The sequence below is a fragment of the Rhinatrema bivittatum genome, chromosome 8, assembly GCF_901001135.1.
Source record: "Rhinatrema bivittatum chromosome 8, aRhiBiv1.1, whole genome shotgun sequence".
Lineage (NCBI taxonomy): Eukaryota > Metazoa > Chordata > Amphibia > Gymnophiona > Rhinatrematidae > Rhinatrema > Rhinatrema bivittatum.
The window spans coordinates 10344210-10361864 of NC_042622.1; the positions used below are offsets into that span (position 1 = coordinate 10344210).

Sequence of the window (17655 nt, forward strand, 5' to 3'; positions counted from 1 at the left end):
TGTGCAGAATTACAGTCAGGTTTGCTCCTGTCACTTCACCCTACTCTGTCTTTCTTTCGCTGGTGCTGCAGGTGCATAAGTTACCAGCAGCCTTGCTCTGAGCAGGGAGAAGACACAAGGTTGTCCCGGCCTTCCTGCTAGTGAGGTCATTCCCTTAAGGGCCAGCAGAGGGAAGCAGTGAGCTCTCCATCCCAGGCTTGCGGGACGGACATGGGGGGGAGAGAGAGAGCTAGAACGTCAGACCTTAGTACAGAAACACAGAGAGCGCTTCAGTAACCCACTCAGCCAGAAAGCTATCCCGGGTAAACACAGAAACATGACGGCAGAAGCAGCCTTTATGGACCATCCACACCAACGTGACCCAGATAACTTTAGGGCAGGGATTTATTCAACCAGACTACCTGGCTAACTTTGACTGAGCAACAGGGAAATTTAACACTGCCAGGACAAGTTAAACTGTGCCCCAGCACCACCCAGACGAAATGTACCTAGGGAGCATAGTAAAATATTCAAATCCCCAGAAGTTTGCCAGACAAACCCTTTGAATAGTGACTTCCACATCCAGTTACAATGCAGAGAAGCCGAGGATGCGTTCTCCAAACCAGCTTTGGGTAACCATGAGTTACCCGAAGCAGGAACGCTGCTCTGGCTGCCGGCAGCCTTGCGTTCTTACCAATAGCAAAGATCTCAATGCCAGCATTTTTCAGGTCCTGAGCCGCTGCGTTGGCGTCATCCTGGGATTTGCCGTCCGTCAGGAGAATCAGCATCTTGCTTGCTCCGGGTCGGGCCCCGGCTTCTGCCTCCAGGTTCTTCTCTTTCACGTGAGTCAGGGCAAGGCCTGGAAGAGAAGAGGACAGGGAGTGGCCCCGGCAGGACACGGTACTATTCACCTAACCGATCAGGAGGCTATGCGGAAACCGCCAGGCACTGGCTACAGAGAAGCCACCTCAGCATCAGTGGCACCGAACATCTCCATACACCCTCGGAGAGGCTAAAAGGACTTTAGGATCCGGCGTGGAGAAAACGCACTCCCTAAAAGTAAGTTAAAAAGAGGAAAAGACAGGGAGGGGGCTGCATTGTACCTGTAAACGTGTTACCCCCTTTGTAGCGCAGATTTCTGACAGCGTCCAAGATCTCCTCTTTGGAGACATAAGTGGTGAGATTCCACTCCGTGCGTGGATCCCCACTGTACTGAGAGAGACCTGGGAGATGAAAATATGATCCGATTAAGAGAGGGGATTAAGTGGTAGGCCCCTTCCCCAGATCTTACCCACATACCAATCCTGATGTGCTCGGGTGCGATGTGAAGCGGCGTGAGTAATCCCACAAGGAAATCTCGAATATGTTTGAAATTACTGCGTCCGATGCTCCAGGAGCCATCAACAAGAACAACAATATCTGTCTCTGTCGCAGCATCACAGTGAAACCGCAATCCTGCACAGTAAGAATATACCAAGGAAAGATCACAGCTATATGTACAACACTTACAAGTACAGAAAAGTCCCCTCCCCCTGCACCGTGCACACAGTGCCGTTTTCTGAACAGTCAGCTCCCCCTGTACCGCGCACACAGTGCCTTTTACTGAACAGTCAGCTCCCCCTGTACCGCGCACACAGTGCCTTTTACATCAGCTCCCCCTGTACCGTGCACACAGTGCCTTTTACTGAACAGTCAGCTCCCCCTGTACCCTGCACACAGTGCCTTTTACTGAAGAGTCAGCTCCTCCTGTACCGTGCACACAGTGCCTTTTACTGAACAGTCAGCTCCCCCTGTACCGTGCACACAGTGCCTTTTACTGAACAGTCAGCTCCCCCTGTACCGTGCACACAGTGCCTTTTACTGAACAGTCCGCTCCCCCTGTACCGTGCACACAGTGCCTTTTACTGAACAGTCAGCTCCCCCTGTACCGTGCACACAGTGCCTTTTACTGAACAGTCAGCTCCCCCTGTACCCTGCACACAGTGCCTTTTACTGAACAGTCAGCTCCCCCTGTACCCTGCACACAGTGCCTTTTACTGAACAGTCAGCTCCCCCTGTACCCTGCACACAGTGCCTTTTACTGAACAGTCAGCTCCCCCTGTACCGCGCACACAGTGCCTTTTACATCAGCTCCCCCTGTACCGTGCACACAGTGCCTTTTACTGAACAGTCAGCTCCCCCTGTACCCTGCACACAGTGCCTTTTACTGAACAGTCAGCTCCCCCTGTACCGTGCACACAGTGCCTTTTACTGAACAGTCAGCTCCCCCTGTACCGTGCACACAGTGCCTTTTACATCAGCTCCCCCTGTACCCTGCACACAGTGCCTTTTACTGAACAGTCAGCTCCCCCTGTACCGTGCACACAGTGCCTTTTACTGAACAGTCAGCTCCCCCTGTACCCTGCACACAGTGCCTTTTACTGAACAGTCAGCTCCCCCTGTACCGCGCACACAGTGCCTTTTACTGAACAGTCAGCTCCCCCTGTACCGCGCACACAGTGCCTTTTACATCAGCTCCCCCTGTACCGTGCACACAGTGCCTTTTACTGAACAGTCAGCTCCCCCTGTACCCTGCACACAGTGCCTTTTACTGAACAGTCAGCTCCCCCTGTACCGCACACACAGTGCCTTTTACTGAACAGTCAGCTCCCCCTGTACCGCACACACAGTGCCTTTTACTGAACAGTCAGCTCCCCCTGTACCGCACACACAGTGCCTTTTACTGAACAGTCAGCTCCCCCTGTACCGCACACACAGTGCCTTTTACTGAACAGTCAGCTCCCCCTGTACCGCACACACAGTGCCTTTTACTGAACAGTCAGCTCCCCCTGTACCGCACACACAGTGCCTTTTACTGAACAGTCAGCTCCCCCTGTACCGCACACACAGTGCCTTTTACTGAACAGTCAGCTCCCCCTGTACCGCGCACACAGTGCCTTTTACATCAGCTCCTCCTGTACCCTGCACACAGTGCCTTTTACTGAACAGTCAGCTCCCCCTGTACCGTGCACACAGTGCCTTTTACTGAACAGTCAGCTCCCCCTGTACCCTGCACACAGTGCCTTTTACTGAACAGTCAGCTCCCCCTGTACCCTGCACACAGTGCCTTTTACTGAAGAGTCAGCTCCTCCTGTACCGTGCACACAGTGCCTTTTACTGAACAGTCCTCTCCCCCTGTACCCTGCACACAGTGCCTTTTACATCAGCTCCCCCTGTACCGTGCACACAGTGCCTTTTACTGAACAGTCCGCTCCCCCTGTACCGTGCACACAGTGCCTTTTACTGAACAGTCAGCTCCCCCTGTACCGTGCACACAGTGCCTTTTACTGAACAGTCAGCTCCCCCTGTACCGTGCACACAGTGCCTTTTACTGAACAGTCCCCTCCCCCTGTACCGCGCACACAGTGCCTTTTACTGAACAGTCCCCTCCCCCTGTACCGCGCACACAGTGCCTTTTACTGAACAGTCCCCTCCCCCTGTACCGCGCACACAGTGCCTTTTACTGAACAGTCAGCTCCCCCTGTACCGCGCACACAGTGCCTTTTACTGAACATTCCCCTCCCCCTGTACCCGCGCACACAGTGCCTTTTACTGAACAGTCCCCTCCCCCTGTACCGCGCACACAGTGCCTTTTACTGAACAGTCAGCTCCCCCTGTACCCTGCACACAGTGCCTTTTACTGAACAGTCAGCTCCCCCTGTACCGTGCACACAGTGCCTTTTACTGAACAGTCAGCTCCCCCTGTACCGTGCACACAGTGCCTTTTACTGAACAGTCAGCTCCCCCTGTACCCTGCACACAGTGCCTTTTACTGAACAGTCAGCTCCCCCTGTACCCTGCACACAGTGCCTTTTACTGAACAGTCAGCTCCCCCTGTACCGCGCACACAGTGCCTTTTACATCAGCTCCCCCTGTACCGTGCACACAGTGCCTTTTACTGAACAGTCAGCTCCCCCTGTACCCTGCACACAGTGCCTTTTACTGAACAGTCAGCTCCCCCTGTACCCTGCACACAGTGCCTTTTACTGAACAGTCAGCTCCCCCTGTACCGCACACACAGTGCCTTTTACTGAACAGTCAGCTCCCCCTGTACCGCACACACAGTGCCTTTTACTGAACAGTCAGCTCCCCCTGTACCGCACACACAGTGCCTTTTACTGAACAGGCAGCTCCCCCTGTACCCTGCACACAGTGCCTTTTACATCAGCTCCCCCTGTACCCTGCACACAGTGCCTTTTACATCAGCTCCCCCTGTACCCTGCACACAGTGCCTTTTACATCAGCTCCCCCTGTACCCTGCACACAGTGCCTTTTACTGAACAGTCAGCTCCCCCTGTACCGCGCACACAGTGCCTTTTACTGAACAGTCAGCTCCCCCTGTACCGCGCACACAGTGCCTTTTACTGAACAGTCAGCTCCCCCTGTACCGCGCACACAGTGCCTTTTACTGAACAGTCAGCTCCCCCTGTACCGCGCACACAGTGCCTTTTACTTAACAGTCCCCTCCCCCTGTACCGCGCACACTGTGCCTTTTACTGAACAGTCCCCTCCCCCTGTACCGCGCACACAGTGTCTTTTACTGAACAGTCAGCTCCCCCTGTACCCTGCACACAGTGCCTTTTACTGAACATTCCCCTCCCCCTGTACCCTGCACACAGTGCCTTTTACATCAGCTCCCCCTGTACCCTGCACACAGTGCCTTTTACTGAACAGTCAGCTCCCCCTGTACCGTGCACACAGTGCCTTTTACTGAACAGTCAGCTCCCCCTGTACCCTGCACACAGTGCCTTTTACTGAACAGTCAGCTCCCCCTGTACCCTGCACACAGTGCCTTTTACTGAACAGTCAGCTCCCCCTGTACCCTGCACACAGTGCCTTTTACTGAAGAGTCAGCTCCTCCTGTACCGCGCACACAGTGCCTTTTACTGAAGAGTCAGCTCCCCCTGTACCGCGCACACAGTGCCTTTTACTGAACAGTCAGCTCCCCCTGTACCGCGCACACAGTGCCTTTTACTTAACAGTCCCCTCCCCCTGTACCGCGCACACAGTGCCTTTTACTGAACAGTCCCCTCCCCCTGTACCGCGCACACAGTGCCTTTTACTGAACAGTCAGCTCCCCCTGTACCCTGCACACAGTGCCTTTTACTGAACAGTCAGCTCCCCCTGTACCCTGCACACAGTGCCTTTTACTGAACAGTCAGCTCCCCCTGTACCGCGCACACAGTGCCTTTTACTGAACATTCCCCTCCCCCTGTACCGCGCACACAGTGCCTTTTACTGAACAGTCCGCTCCTCCTGTACCGTGCACACAGTGCCTTTTACTGAACAGTCCGCTCCTCCTGTACCGTGCACACAGTGCCTTTTACTGAACAGTCCGCTCCCCCTGTACCGTGCACACAGTGCCTTTTACTGAACAGTCCGCTCCCCCTGTACCGTGCACACAGTGCCTTTTACTGAACAGTCCGCTCCCCCTGTACCGTGCAGACAGTGCCTTTTACTGAACAGTCCCCTGCCCCTGTACCCTGCACACAGTGCCTTTTACTGAACAGTCAGCTCCCCCTGTACCGTGCACACAGTGCCTTTTACTGAACAGTCAGCTCCCCCTGTACCGTGCACACAGTGCCTTTTACTGAACAGTCAGCTCCCCCTGTACCGTGCACACAGTGCCTTTTACTGAACAGTCAGCTCCCCCTGTACCGTGCACACAGTGCCTTTTACTGAACAGTCCCCTCCCCCTGTACCCTGCACACAGTGCCTTTTACTGAACAGTCCTCTCCCCCTGTACCCTGCACACAGTGCCTTTTACTGAACAGTCCTCTCCCCCTGTACCCTGCACACAGTGCCTTTTACATCAGCTCCCCCTGTACCGTGCACACAGTGCCTTTTACTGAACAGTCCGCTCCCCCTGTACCGTGCACACTGTGCCTTTTACTGAACAGTCAGCTCCCTGTGTACCATGGACAAGGTGGCTTTTACAGAACACAAGTTCTTTGCTTAATTCCCTGCACGTTACAGAGCTGGAAGTATTTTTGCACGATCAGACTTGCTGTATTGGCAACATTTGCCAAACTGTTTTGAAACAACTTTTTGGAGTCAAATTAGAATCAAAAACCAGAGTTGTTTTCCTCCTTCTGACATACATACCCACACACTCTCAAACTCCCTGACTACTGCCCTGCGCATAGAGAAAGCTACCCAGGTCCCTAGGGCTGGCCATGCAGCCCTCACCGATCTTAGCACTCTGAATGAATCTGGAAGAGCTGGAATGGCACAGGCAGTAAGCAATGCCAGTTTTCTGCAACAAATCGGTGAATTCTGCCTTGTGAAGTCACAGCTCCCAACCTTAAGCACAGACAAAGTGAAGGAGAGGCAGAAGAGTACGCAAATCCTGCCCCAGATCCCAAGAGCTTACCCTTCCTGGGTGCTGCCGCCGGGGCTCTCTCTTTGCTGGGAGGGTGTGCCGTGGGTCTCACTGTCTCACCAGAGCCTGCCTTCCTTACCCCTGCTTCCTTCAACGTTTCTGTCTTCTGCGCTGTCCCCTCCTGCTTCTCCTTGGCTGCGTCTGAGAGAAGAAAGTACAGCTGTGCTCAGCCTGGTGCTGCTTCCTGCTGAGCCTTCCCCCCTTCAGTGCCCTGACCTGTCTGTCTGCATCTCACTTCCAGGGATGCCAGGGGATCTCTGATCATCCCAATGCAGGGTCCTGCTTCTTTCATGTACAATCAGCCCCACAACTCCCACAATGCATCAGCAGACAGGCAAAATGTGGGTCAGAGCACATCTGCCCCACCTGTGCACTTAGGGAAAAATAACCCTAATTTCAGAATCACTGGGCTGGACCACCCAGGAAAAAGATCCGGGAGTCATCGTGGGCTGTGCACTGCAGTGACGGCCAGAAAAGCATACGGAAAGTTTGGAATTTTTAAAAAAGGAAGGGGAGTAAAAGTGAGCAAATCACAATGCGGACGCATTCAGGTCGCGCCCTCTCAAAACGGAAAAGGCACAGAGAAGGCTGACAAAAATGATGAAGAGCTTGGAAAGATGACACCCGTTAGGACTCTTCAGCTGGGAGGAGAGACAATTAAGGGGGGTACGACTGAGGTCTACAAATCCATGAGTGGAGTGGAACAGGTTAATAGGGAGCGGGTATTTACTCTTCCAAATAGGAGACAGATTTAAAACGAATTGGAGAAAGTATTTTTTCATTCAAAGCACTGTCAAGCTGTGGAGCTCGTGCCAGAGGATGTGGTGAATGCAGATAGTGTTGCTGGTTTAAAAAGGCTTTGGGCAAGTTATTAGAAGAAAAGCCCATAAATAATTATTATCCAGGTGACACAGGGAGAGCCACCACGTGTGATAGGGAAGTGAGCAGCAAGAAACTGAATCTACTTTTAGGAATTGGCCACTGTCAGAGACAGAAGGCAGGGCTTGATCGACCTTTGCTCTGGCCCAGCCTGGCACTTCTAGGACCACTAAAGGAAAAAGGGCATAACCCAGGTGCTTCCAGCACCAAACTGCAAAGCAAAAAACCTTGGACTCACATTCAAATCCAAGCCCTGGGATAGTATAACACGCCCATCTGTAAGAAATGGCTAGGAGACTCTCTCTTCATGTCCAGTGGGGGGGTGGGGGGGAGTGTTGACTGTCTCTCTTTGTGACCAGCGATATAACACCTGACTGTGGGGAGTGGATGGGGAGGGATGATTCTAGCTCTGTGGCCTGTAATATAACAAACCTAACTGCCATGAGTAGTTGGGGAGTGATAACTCTCTCTTTGTGACCAGCGATATAATACACCTGGCTGTGGTGAGTGGGTGGGGAGTGATAACTCTCTCTTTGTGACCAGCGATATAATACACCTGGCTGTGGTGAGTGGGTGGGGAGTGATAACTCTCTCTTTGTGACCAGCGATATAACACATCTGGCTGTGGTGAGTAGGTGGGGAGTGATAACTCTCTCTTTGTGACCAGCGATATAACACACCTGGCTGTGGTGAGTGGGTGGGGAGTGATAACTCTCTTTGTGACCTGCAACATAATACACCTGGCTGTGGTGAGTAGTTGGGGAGTGATAACTCTCTCTTTGTGACCAGCGATATAACACATCTGGCTGTGGTGAGTAGGTGGGGAGTGATAACTCTCTCTTTGTGACCAGCGATATAACACATCTGGCTGTGGTGAGTAGGTGGGGAGTGATAACTCTCTCTTTGTGACCAGCGATATAACACACCTGGCTGTGGTGAGTGGGTGGGGAGTGATAACTCTCTTTGTGACCTGCAACATAATACACCTGGCTGTGGTGAGTAGGTGGGGAGTGATAACTCTCTCTTTGTGACCAGCGATATAATACACCTGGCTGTGGTGAGTAGGTGGGGAGTGATAACTCTCTCTTTGTGACCAGCGATATAACACATCTGGCTGTGGTGAGTAGGTGGGGAGTGATAACTCTCTCTTTGTGACCAGCGATATAACACATCTGGCTGTGGTGAGTAGGTGGGGAGTGATAACTCTCTCTTTGTGACCAGCGATATAACACACCTGGCTGTGGTGAGTGGGTGGGGAGTGATAACTCTCTCTTTGTGACCAGCGATATAATACACCTGGCTGTGGTGAGTAGGTGGGGAGTGATAACTCTCTCTTTGTGACCAGCGATATAACACACCTGGCTGTGGTGAGTGGCTGGGGAGTGATAACTCTCTCTTTGTGACCAGCGATATAACACATCTGGCTGTGGTGAGTGGGTGGGGAGTGATGATTCTAGCTCTGTGGCCTGTAATATAACAAACCTAACTGCCATGAGTGGGTGGGGAGTGATAACTCTCTCTTTGTGACCAGCGATATAACACACCTGGCTGTGGTGAGTGGGTGGGGACTGTTGACTCTCGTTCTGTGGCCTGTAATATAACACACTTGACTGTGGTGAGTGGGTAGAGAGTGTTGACTCTCCGTGGCCTGTGAAGTAACACACCTGGCCGGGTTGAGTGGATGGGGAATGTAGAAAAATTAGTTCTTACCTGCTAGTTTTCATTCTTGTAGTACCACGGATCAGTCCAGAATGCTGGGTTTTGCCTCCCTTCCAGCAGATGGAGACAGAGAAAAACTTGAAGAGCACCCCCTCTTAACCTGGTGTGCCTCCTGCATCTCTTCAGTATGAACATTACCAAAGCAGAAGGTAATATATATATAGTAGATCAAGCAAAGTATAAACAGGAAACCATAAAAAATACAAACTTCTGAAAAATTGGAACCCAGGATAAACCCAGGACAAGGAGAATCCTGTAGCCTTCTTCTCTTACGACAAAAAACAAAGCGGACTCTCAAGAAAATACTGATTGTTGACCCCCTGGGAGAGCGTCTGGACTGATCCGTGGTACTACAGGAACGAAAATTAGCAGGTAAGAACCAATATTCCTTTCCCTGTACCCGGATCAGTCCAGACTACTGGGATGTACCAAAGCCCCCTTGAGAGTCCCGCTCGAATAACACTGCTCCCAAAATCGCTGACATCCAGTGCCTGGACATCCAATCGGTAGTGTCGAGCAAGAGTATGTAGAGATTTCCAGGTCACCGCCCTGCAAATCTCTTGAGATGAGACCAACTGGCTTTCTGCCCAGGAAGCCCCTTGAGAACGAGTCAAATGTGCCTTCAATCCATCAGGAACAGACCTATCGCTACCAATGTAAGCTGAAGAGATGGCCTCTTTCAACCAATGGGCTATGGTTGCTTTAGAAGCTTTGTGACCCTTCTTAGTGCCACTCCACAAGACAAACAAATGATCTGAAACTCTAAAGGGATTCGTGACCGCCAGATACTGCAATAGAACCCTCTTAACATCCAGATGCCTCAACTCCCTAGCATGAGGCACATCCGGCTCGAGGTTAGGAAAGGTTCCACCGACTGATTCAGGTGAAACGCTGATATAAACTTGGGCAAAAAGGAGGGAACCATTCTAAGTGAAACTCCAGAGTCGGAAATGCGCAAGAAAGGCTCCCTGAACGACAGGGCTTGAAGCTCCTATACCCTCCTTGCAAAACATAGAACTACCAAAAACACTGCTTTCAGAGTGAGATCCTTCAAGGTTGCCTTCCTAAGGGGTTCAAAAGGAGCCTCACATAAGACCCTTGGTACCAAATTAAGGTTCTAGGACGGACATACTTGCCGGATTGGCAGATTCAAATGCTTCGCCCCCCTGAGGAAGTGCACCGCATCTGGGTGTGCTGAAAGAGCTGTTTAATGAACTTTTCTTCTGAGACACCCCAAGGCCACCACCTGCACCCGGAGGCAATTAAAGGACAACCCTTTGCCTAAGCCTTTCTGCAAAAACACCAAGATCTGCACCACCGAGGCCTGACGAGGAAGAACTCCTTGCTCTTGTCACCAGGACTCGAAGATCTTCCACACCCTACTGTAGGTCAAAGAAGTGGAAGGCTTCCGAGCTCAAAACAGCGAGGTAATCACATCCTCTGAACAACACTTCTTTCTTAATTGCTGCCGTTCAAAAGCCAGGCCGCTAGACAAAAGCAATCCGCCTGGTCGAAAAATATAGGGCCTTGACAAAGCAGATTGGGAAGATGGCCTAACCATAGGGGGCCATCCACTGCAAGATTCACTAGGTCCACGAACCAGGGCCTCCAGGGCCACTCCGGGGCTACCAAGATGACCATCCCAGAATAAACTTCTATTCTGCGTAGAATTTTGCCTATCAGAGGCCACAGAGGAAACGCATAAAAGAGCACATCGGTCGGCCACGGGAGGACCAGTGCATCGATCCCTTCCACTCTGTAATCTCTTCTGTGACTGAAGAAGCGTGGCACTTTGGCATTCTCGTGAGTGGCCATCAAGTCCAGATGGGGAGGACCAGGGTCATTGCTTCATCTTAGAGCTCCCACTCTCCGGCGTATAGACATTGGTGATTCAAGAAATCTGCTTGCACATTGTCCGTTCCTACAATGTGCGAGGCCACCAGTAAGGAGAGATGCTGCTTCACCTAGGCTATGAGCTGCTCCGCTTCCGCAGCTACCGGACAACTCTTGGTAGCCCTTTGATGGGTGATGTAAGCCACTGTCGTTGAATTGGTGGACAAGACTCACATTGCTGTGTTGCATAGTAGGGGCAGGAAGTTCCGCTGCGCCAGACGGTCTGCCCTTATTTCCAGGCGATTGATGGAACAAGTCCCCTCCTCTGGTGACCACTGGCCCTGAACCATTTGAGACTGACACACTGCTCCCCATCCGGAGAGGCTGACATCCGTGGTCACTACTATCCATTGTGGCAACTCGAGTTCCACTTCACAAATCAGGTGATCCAGGATAAGCCACCACCCAAGACTGGACCTGACAGACTCTGTGAGTGGTAAGGGAACCTGAAATTCTTCCGACATCGGATCCCAGCGGGAAAGTAACACTCTCTGCAATGGCCTCATATGAGCAAAGGCCCACAGGACCAACTCCAGGGTGGATGCCATGGAACAGAGGACCTGCAAGTAGTCCCAGACCTTGGGGAGAGGAGCCAACAATAGGTGACGGACTTGTTGCATTAACTTGCTGCTCCGTTCCTCCTGAAGGAACATTTTGCCCTCTCATGTGTCGAACCTGGCCCCTAAGAAGTCCAGAACTTGAGTCGGCAGAAGGTGACTTTTGGCCTGATTGACGACCCAACTGAGAGATTCCAGAAGGCGCACAACCCTGGTGACTGATGACTCACAGAGGACTCTCGACTTTGCCAGATGAGCCAGTCATCCAGTTATGGGTGAACCAGCACACCCTCCCTTCTGAGAGCTGCCTCCACCACCACCATTACTTTGGTGAATGTGCGAGGGGCTGTGGTGAGACCAAACGGGAGGGCACAGAACTGGAAGTGCGCCTCAGGGATCATTAAGTGCAGAAGCCGCTGGTGTTCCTTGCGGATGGGGATATGGAGGTACGCTTCCGTGAGATCCAGGGAAGCTAAGAACTCCCTACTGTGGACTGCTGCAATGACCGAACAAGGAGTCTCCATCCGGAAATGTGGCACTTTGAGAGCCTTGTTCACCTTTTTCAGGTGCAAGATCGGCAAATAGGAGCCTTTCTTCTTCGGGACCACAAAATAGATGGAATAACACCCCGTCTTCTACTCCGCTCTGGGAATGTGAACGATGGCCCCTAGGCACTACAGGCAGAGAAGGGTCTGATGAATGATCTCTGCCTTCAAATGTGAGCCGCAAGGGGAGACCAGGAATAGGTCCGAGAGAGGGCGAGCAAATTCTCTCTCATAGCCGTGTTTTAAGATATTTAATACCCACTAGTTGGAGGTTATTTGGGCCCACACCTCGTAGAAATGGGATAGCTGACAGCCTATCCCTGGAATCAAGGGATGGGCCAGCCAAATCTCATTGCAAAGACTTAGAGCCCAGTGGTGCCTGAATGACCTCCATCTCGCGAAGGTCTATGGCCCAGAAAGGAATGAGACCAAGACTGGGATCTCCCTAAGTACTTTCTCTAATTTGAAGTCAGAGCTCTGCTCTGCCGGTAGCGTCTCTGCCCCCGAAAACGGGAGCAGGTCGGGAAAAAGCCTTTAGAGGATTTCGGTCTATCCTCCGGAAGTTCGTGCACCTTGTTGTTGCCCAGGGACTTAATGAGCTGCTCCAAATCTTTGCCAAAGAGGAATTTGCCCTTGAAAGGAAAAGCGCTCAACTGGGCCTTAGAAGAAACATCCACTGATCAGTTGCATAACCACAATAGCCTCCTTGCCGACACGGTGGACACCATCGTCTTGGAGGAAGTACAGAGAAGATCATATAAGGTGACAGCCCCATATGCCACAGCCGCCTCCAGGCGTTCCGCCTGCGCTGATCCCTAAGGTGGAAAGTCTTGGGTGCTCAGCAACTGCTGGACCCAGCGGAGACCCGCTCGGAGCATAAAGCTACTGCAGATGGCAGCCCAGATGCCAAGCACCGAAACCTCAAATATCCATTTCAGATGGACTTCAAGTTTCATATCCCTGGAGATCCTTCAGGGCCACCACTCCAGCTATGGGGGTTGTGGCCTGCTTTGTCACCACCAACACAGAGGCATCCACCTTAGGGAACTTCAATAGCTCTAAGGTCTCTTCAGGCAAAGGATACAGCTTGCCCATAGCCTGGCCCACTCGCAGGCCAGATTCTGGAAAATCCCACTCCCAGACCATTAACTGATGTACCATGGGATGAAACGGAAACGTCTTGGATGGCCCTCGCAAGCCCGCTAGGACTGGATCCACCGAGCCCTGAGTAGACACTTCTTGAGGAAACTCCACACCGAACTCCGATAACATATGAGGGATAAGCGGGTCCAACTTTTTCCTATAGAACAAACAAATGACCTTCAGGTTATCCCCCTCCAAGGGTGATTTCTTCTCCGGCTTGTCATCGGCATTCGCCCCGGAGAAAGGCTGAGGAGCAGAAGGGGGTCAGATTATTCGACGGCATCAGCCTGACCTGGGCCTCTGTCCCCCAAGGGATTAGAGCCCCACAGCTACTTGACCCCAAGGGACACGAAAAGGCCCTGGCATCTAGGGACCTTCTTGGGGGGCCCCTCCGTTTGATCCTGAGAAGAACTGCCCCTGTTTTGGGACTGAGTAGCCAGGAACGCCTTGTGCATTCAAAGCACTAAGTCTAGAGAAAACGTGGCTGGGGCAGCCCCCGCCCCCAACGGGGGATCTGGCTCACTATCAGAATAATCCTGGAGTGAGTCCTGAGGGCTCTCAGGACTGCCGTGTGCCGGGGACAAGTCGGGCAGGAGATCCCCTCCCCCCACTGCTTTAGCCTGAGCATCGAAGAAGGATTTCAAAATGGCTGCCGTTCCCACGCTCAGCGGGGAATAGATCGGCCCTCGTCTCATGGTCGACCGATCGCTTGCCTGCACCACGGGACCGCGATCCAGACCCTGACCTCGCCCCCGGCATACTCTCCCCTCCAGGGAGGCAATGCAGACAGCGCCCCGTGTGGGAGAGCCACAAAGTGGACTCCTCGCACGCTACACAACGCATCAATGGGCTGGGAGGGGCTGGTGGATCGGACTCCCTACAGAACTGAAGGTGGGTAACACAGCCCTGGAGCTTCCCAGCGGCAAGAGAGGGAACCGAGCCTGACCTCCGCGGTACTGGAGCGCTGCCGCACTCCCTCCTACCTCTTTTTTTTTTTCTTTTTCTTCTTTTATGTGGCCGCGGGAAAGTTAGTAAAGGAGAAGGCTGACAGACCTTTCCCAATCCGGGCTGTGACCAAGGGGGAGGGACCGGACTACCGGTATCACCCCAGACCCCTTACCAGACCAAAGGAACGTCGCGGGGCAACCAGCCCCAGGTCCACACGACCTGCGACCAGGAGGGATAGCCCCACTAGGGCCTGCCTACTGCCTGGAGGTACGTCCCTGTAAGAGCTTGCTTCATCTGTCCTGAGAAGTAAAATCAACTTTGTTTCTTTTTCTTTTAAATTGAAGAAATGGTCAAGGACCGCAGGTTCTGCACCACCTCCATCTGCTGGAGACAGAGAAATACTGAAGAGATGCAGGAGGCACACCAGGTTAAGAAGGGGTGCTCTTCAAGTTTTTCTCTGTCTCCAGCAGATGGAGGTGGTGCAGAACCCAGCAGTCTGGACTAATCCGGGTACATACAGGGAATGACTCTCGCTCCGGGCCTGTGATATAACACACCTGACTGTGCTGAGAGGGTAGGGAGTGTTGACTCTCTCCGTGGCCTGTGATATAACACACCTGACTGTGCTGAGAGGGTGGGGAGTGTTGACTTTCCTTCCGTGGCCTGTGATACAACACACCTGACTGTGCTGAGAGGGTAGGGAGTGTTGACTTTCCTTCCGTGGCCTGTGATATAAAACACACCTGACTGTGCTGAGAGGGTAGGGAGTGTTGGCTTTCCTTCCGTGGGCTGTGATACAACACACCTGACTGTGCTGAGAGGGTAGGGAGGGTTGACTCTCTTTCCGTGGCCTGTGATATAACACACATGACTGTGCTGAGAGGGTAGGGAGGGTTGACTCTCTCCGTGGCCTGTGATATAACACACCTGACTGTGCTGAGAGGGTAGGGGGTGTTGACTCTCCTTCCGTGGCCTGTGATATAACACACCTGACTGTGCTGAGAGGGTAGGGAGTGTTGGCTTTCCTTCCGTGGCGTGTGATATAACACACCTGACTGTGCTGAGAGGGTAGGGATTGTTGACTCTCTCCGTGGAGTGTGATATAACACACCTGACTGTGCTGAGAGGGTAGGGAGTGTTGACTCTCTCCGTGGCCTGTGATATAACACACCTGACTGTGCTGAGAGGGTATGGAGTGTTGACTCTCTCTATGGCCTGTGATATAATAGACCTGACTGTGCTGAGAGGGTAGGGAGTGTTGACTCTCTCTGTGGCCTGTGATATAACACACCTGACTGTGCTGAGAGGGTAGGGAGGGTTGACTCTCCTTCCGTGGCCTGTGGCACAATGACACTTCCAGTAGTAAAGAGACCCAGCTCTGTCGTGTTGTTCACTGCAATCCTTCTGTTCTTCAAATCATCAACTGGAGAAAGAAAAATTAAGTTTTGAGGAAGGGAGCTGAGCTTTTCTTCCCTCTGGCAGCAGCAGCAGCAGCAGGACGCACTTACTCACAAACTTCCTTCTGGCAAAGAGGGTTTCGTGGGACGCTGTGAGGCCGTAGATCTGAAGTACGTACTCCTTTGTGGGGCTCAGGCCTCCCACAGTGGCTTTGGCTGTTTTGGTTTTCAGCAGGACCTCCTGCTCACTGTCACCTAGGAGAAGGAAGACACAAAATCTCCGGGGTTCAGTGCAACACCTACAGGCAGAATATCTCAGCTCTGGGGACTCGGTCAAACCACGTGCAGTGCAACTCTCCTCCCCAGCCCTGGGAGAGCCTCTCCTATCCATCTGGGCCACTTCCAAAGACGTAAAACGCTGTTCGAGGCATGAAAACCGCTTAGAAAATTCCCCATCCCAGTAGTGATCTGGTTGCCAAAATGTCCCTTTCTGATAAATGTATTCCTAATATTCAGTACTGGTTCCTCGGTCATTTTAGGACCATGCCCCTCTGCAGCTGGGATGGGCAGAGTTCACGAGTGCTCCGGGTACTCCTGTCCTCTGTCCCAGTCACTGCAAACGCTGCAGATCGAATGCTCTGAAGTACCTGTGCTCAGCACAGCTCGCAACCCGCGCCCCCGTCCGGCTTAACTAACAGGGAAGGAATCCTCCTTTGTGAAACGCCAAGAAATGTCCCTGCCCTAGCCTGGGTCTGATGCCTCCACTCCTGGTCCTGGAACCTGTCCAGAAGAGCTGCAAGGCACATCTGTGCTTCTGAATCGTGACTCTCACACCACCCGTCACAGCCCACATACAGAATCACATCCCCACACTAACACAGCCTGACGGCAGAATGAAGACATTTTGTTGAAATAACATTCAATATCCATGAAGGAGACGAAATCCCATCAGGTCCTCACAGGTGAGACACAGGCAGGTAAAGAGATCTGCCAGAGGTCCTGATAGGTCAGGGGGCACAGCTGAGATCAGAACTCAGGAGTCTGGTCGAGACCGACTTTTACCAACCTTCTCAAGTGCAAGGTACATCTACATTAACAAAAGTGCAGTGTGGCACAGGCAGTGAGGACATGGAAAGGACTCGTACGGCCAAAAGAAGAGCTAGGGAAGCACTGAAAGCCCCACCATTCTCTCTTCCAAATTGTAAAAGAAAAGGAGGGCGCGGGGAGAGGCACCCGTGACCTCCACACACAAAAGTGCAAAGAGAAGGAAGGAAGACGTCCGTGTGCTGCAGGGCTGCCAGAGCTCCTCCACTGTTACTGCTCCCCACATTCAGAGCTGGGGGGCGCGCTCTCCACATTACACAGATAGAGGAGGAGGTCGGGGCTGGAAGCTCAGGAGGGGGAAAGAGGAGGAGGTGCTGTGTGTGCTGGACAAAGAGGGACCCAGCTCTCCATGCTGACCATTACTGACCGCACGGGGGCTCAGGCTGCAGCTGGCCACTACTGACCGCACGGGGGCTCAGGCTGCAGCTGGTCATTACTGACCGCACGGGGGCTCAGGCTGCTGCTGGCCACTACTGACCGCACGGGGGCTCAGGCTGCTGCTGGCCATTACTGACCACACGGGGGCTCAGGCTGCTGCTGGCCATTACTGACCACACGGGGGCTCAGGCTGCTGCTGGCCACTACTGACCGCACGGGGGCTCAGGCTGCTGCTGGCCACTACTGACCGCACGGGGGCTCAGGCTGCTGCTGGCCATTACTGACCGCACGGGGGCTCAGGCTGCTGCTGGCCATTACTGACCACACGGGGGCTCAGGCTGCTGCTGGCCATTACTGACCGCACGGGGGCTCAGGCTGCTGCTGGCCATTACTGACCGCACGGGGGCTCAGGCTGCTGCTGGCCACTACTGACCGCACGGGGGCTCAGGCTGCTGCTGGCCATTACTGACCGCACGGGGGCTCAGGCTGCTGCTGGCCATTACTGACCGCACGGGGGCTCAGGCTGCTGCTGGCCATTACTGACTGCACAGGGGCTCAGAAAGGAGCCACTGCTGGCGACTCTTGTTGCAGTGAAGATCTGAGAGTGCATCTGAACATCTTAGCACACCTGATCAGGTTTGAAGGCGCGCATGGCACCCTGGGTGGGAAACTCTGGTCTAGACCAAACCTCA

General features: G+C 52.9%; 1 protein-coding gene across 2 annotated transcripts in view; it reads right to left on the minus strand.

Annotated features, from left to right (window-relative positions):
• The window catches only part of COL20A1 (collagen type XX alpha 1 chain), a 102249-nt gene that overhangs the window by 59422 nt on the left and 25172 nt on the right, over positions 1 to 17655 (minus strand). For both annotated transcript variants that reach the window (XM_029611815.1, XM_029611814.1), the window contains 6 exons: positions 15593 to 15736; positions 15376 to 15507; positions 6392 to 6541; positions 1279 to 1434; positions 1083 to 1202; positions 674 to 838 (listed from right to left, as the gene is read on the minus strand). In XM_029611815.1, coding sequence (XP_029467675.1) covers positions 674 to 838; positions 1083 to 1202; positions 1279 to 1434; positions 6392 to 6541; positions 15376 to 15507; positions 15593 to 15736 — 867 coding nt within the window. The remainder of the gene's footprint in view (positions 1 to 673; positions 839 to 1082; positions 1203 to 1278; positions 1435 to 6391; positions 6542 to 15375; positions 15508 to 15592; positions 15737 to 17655) is intronic.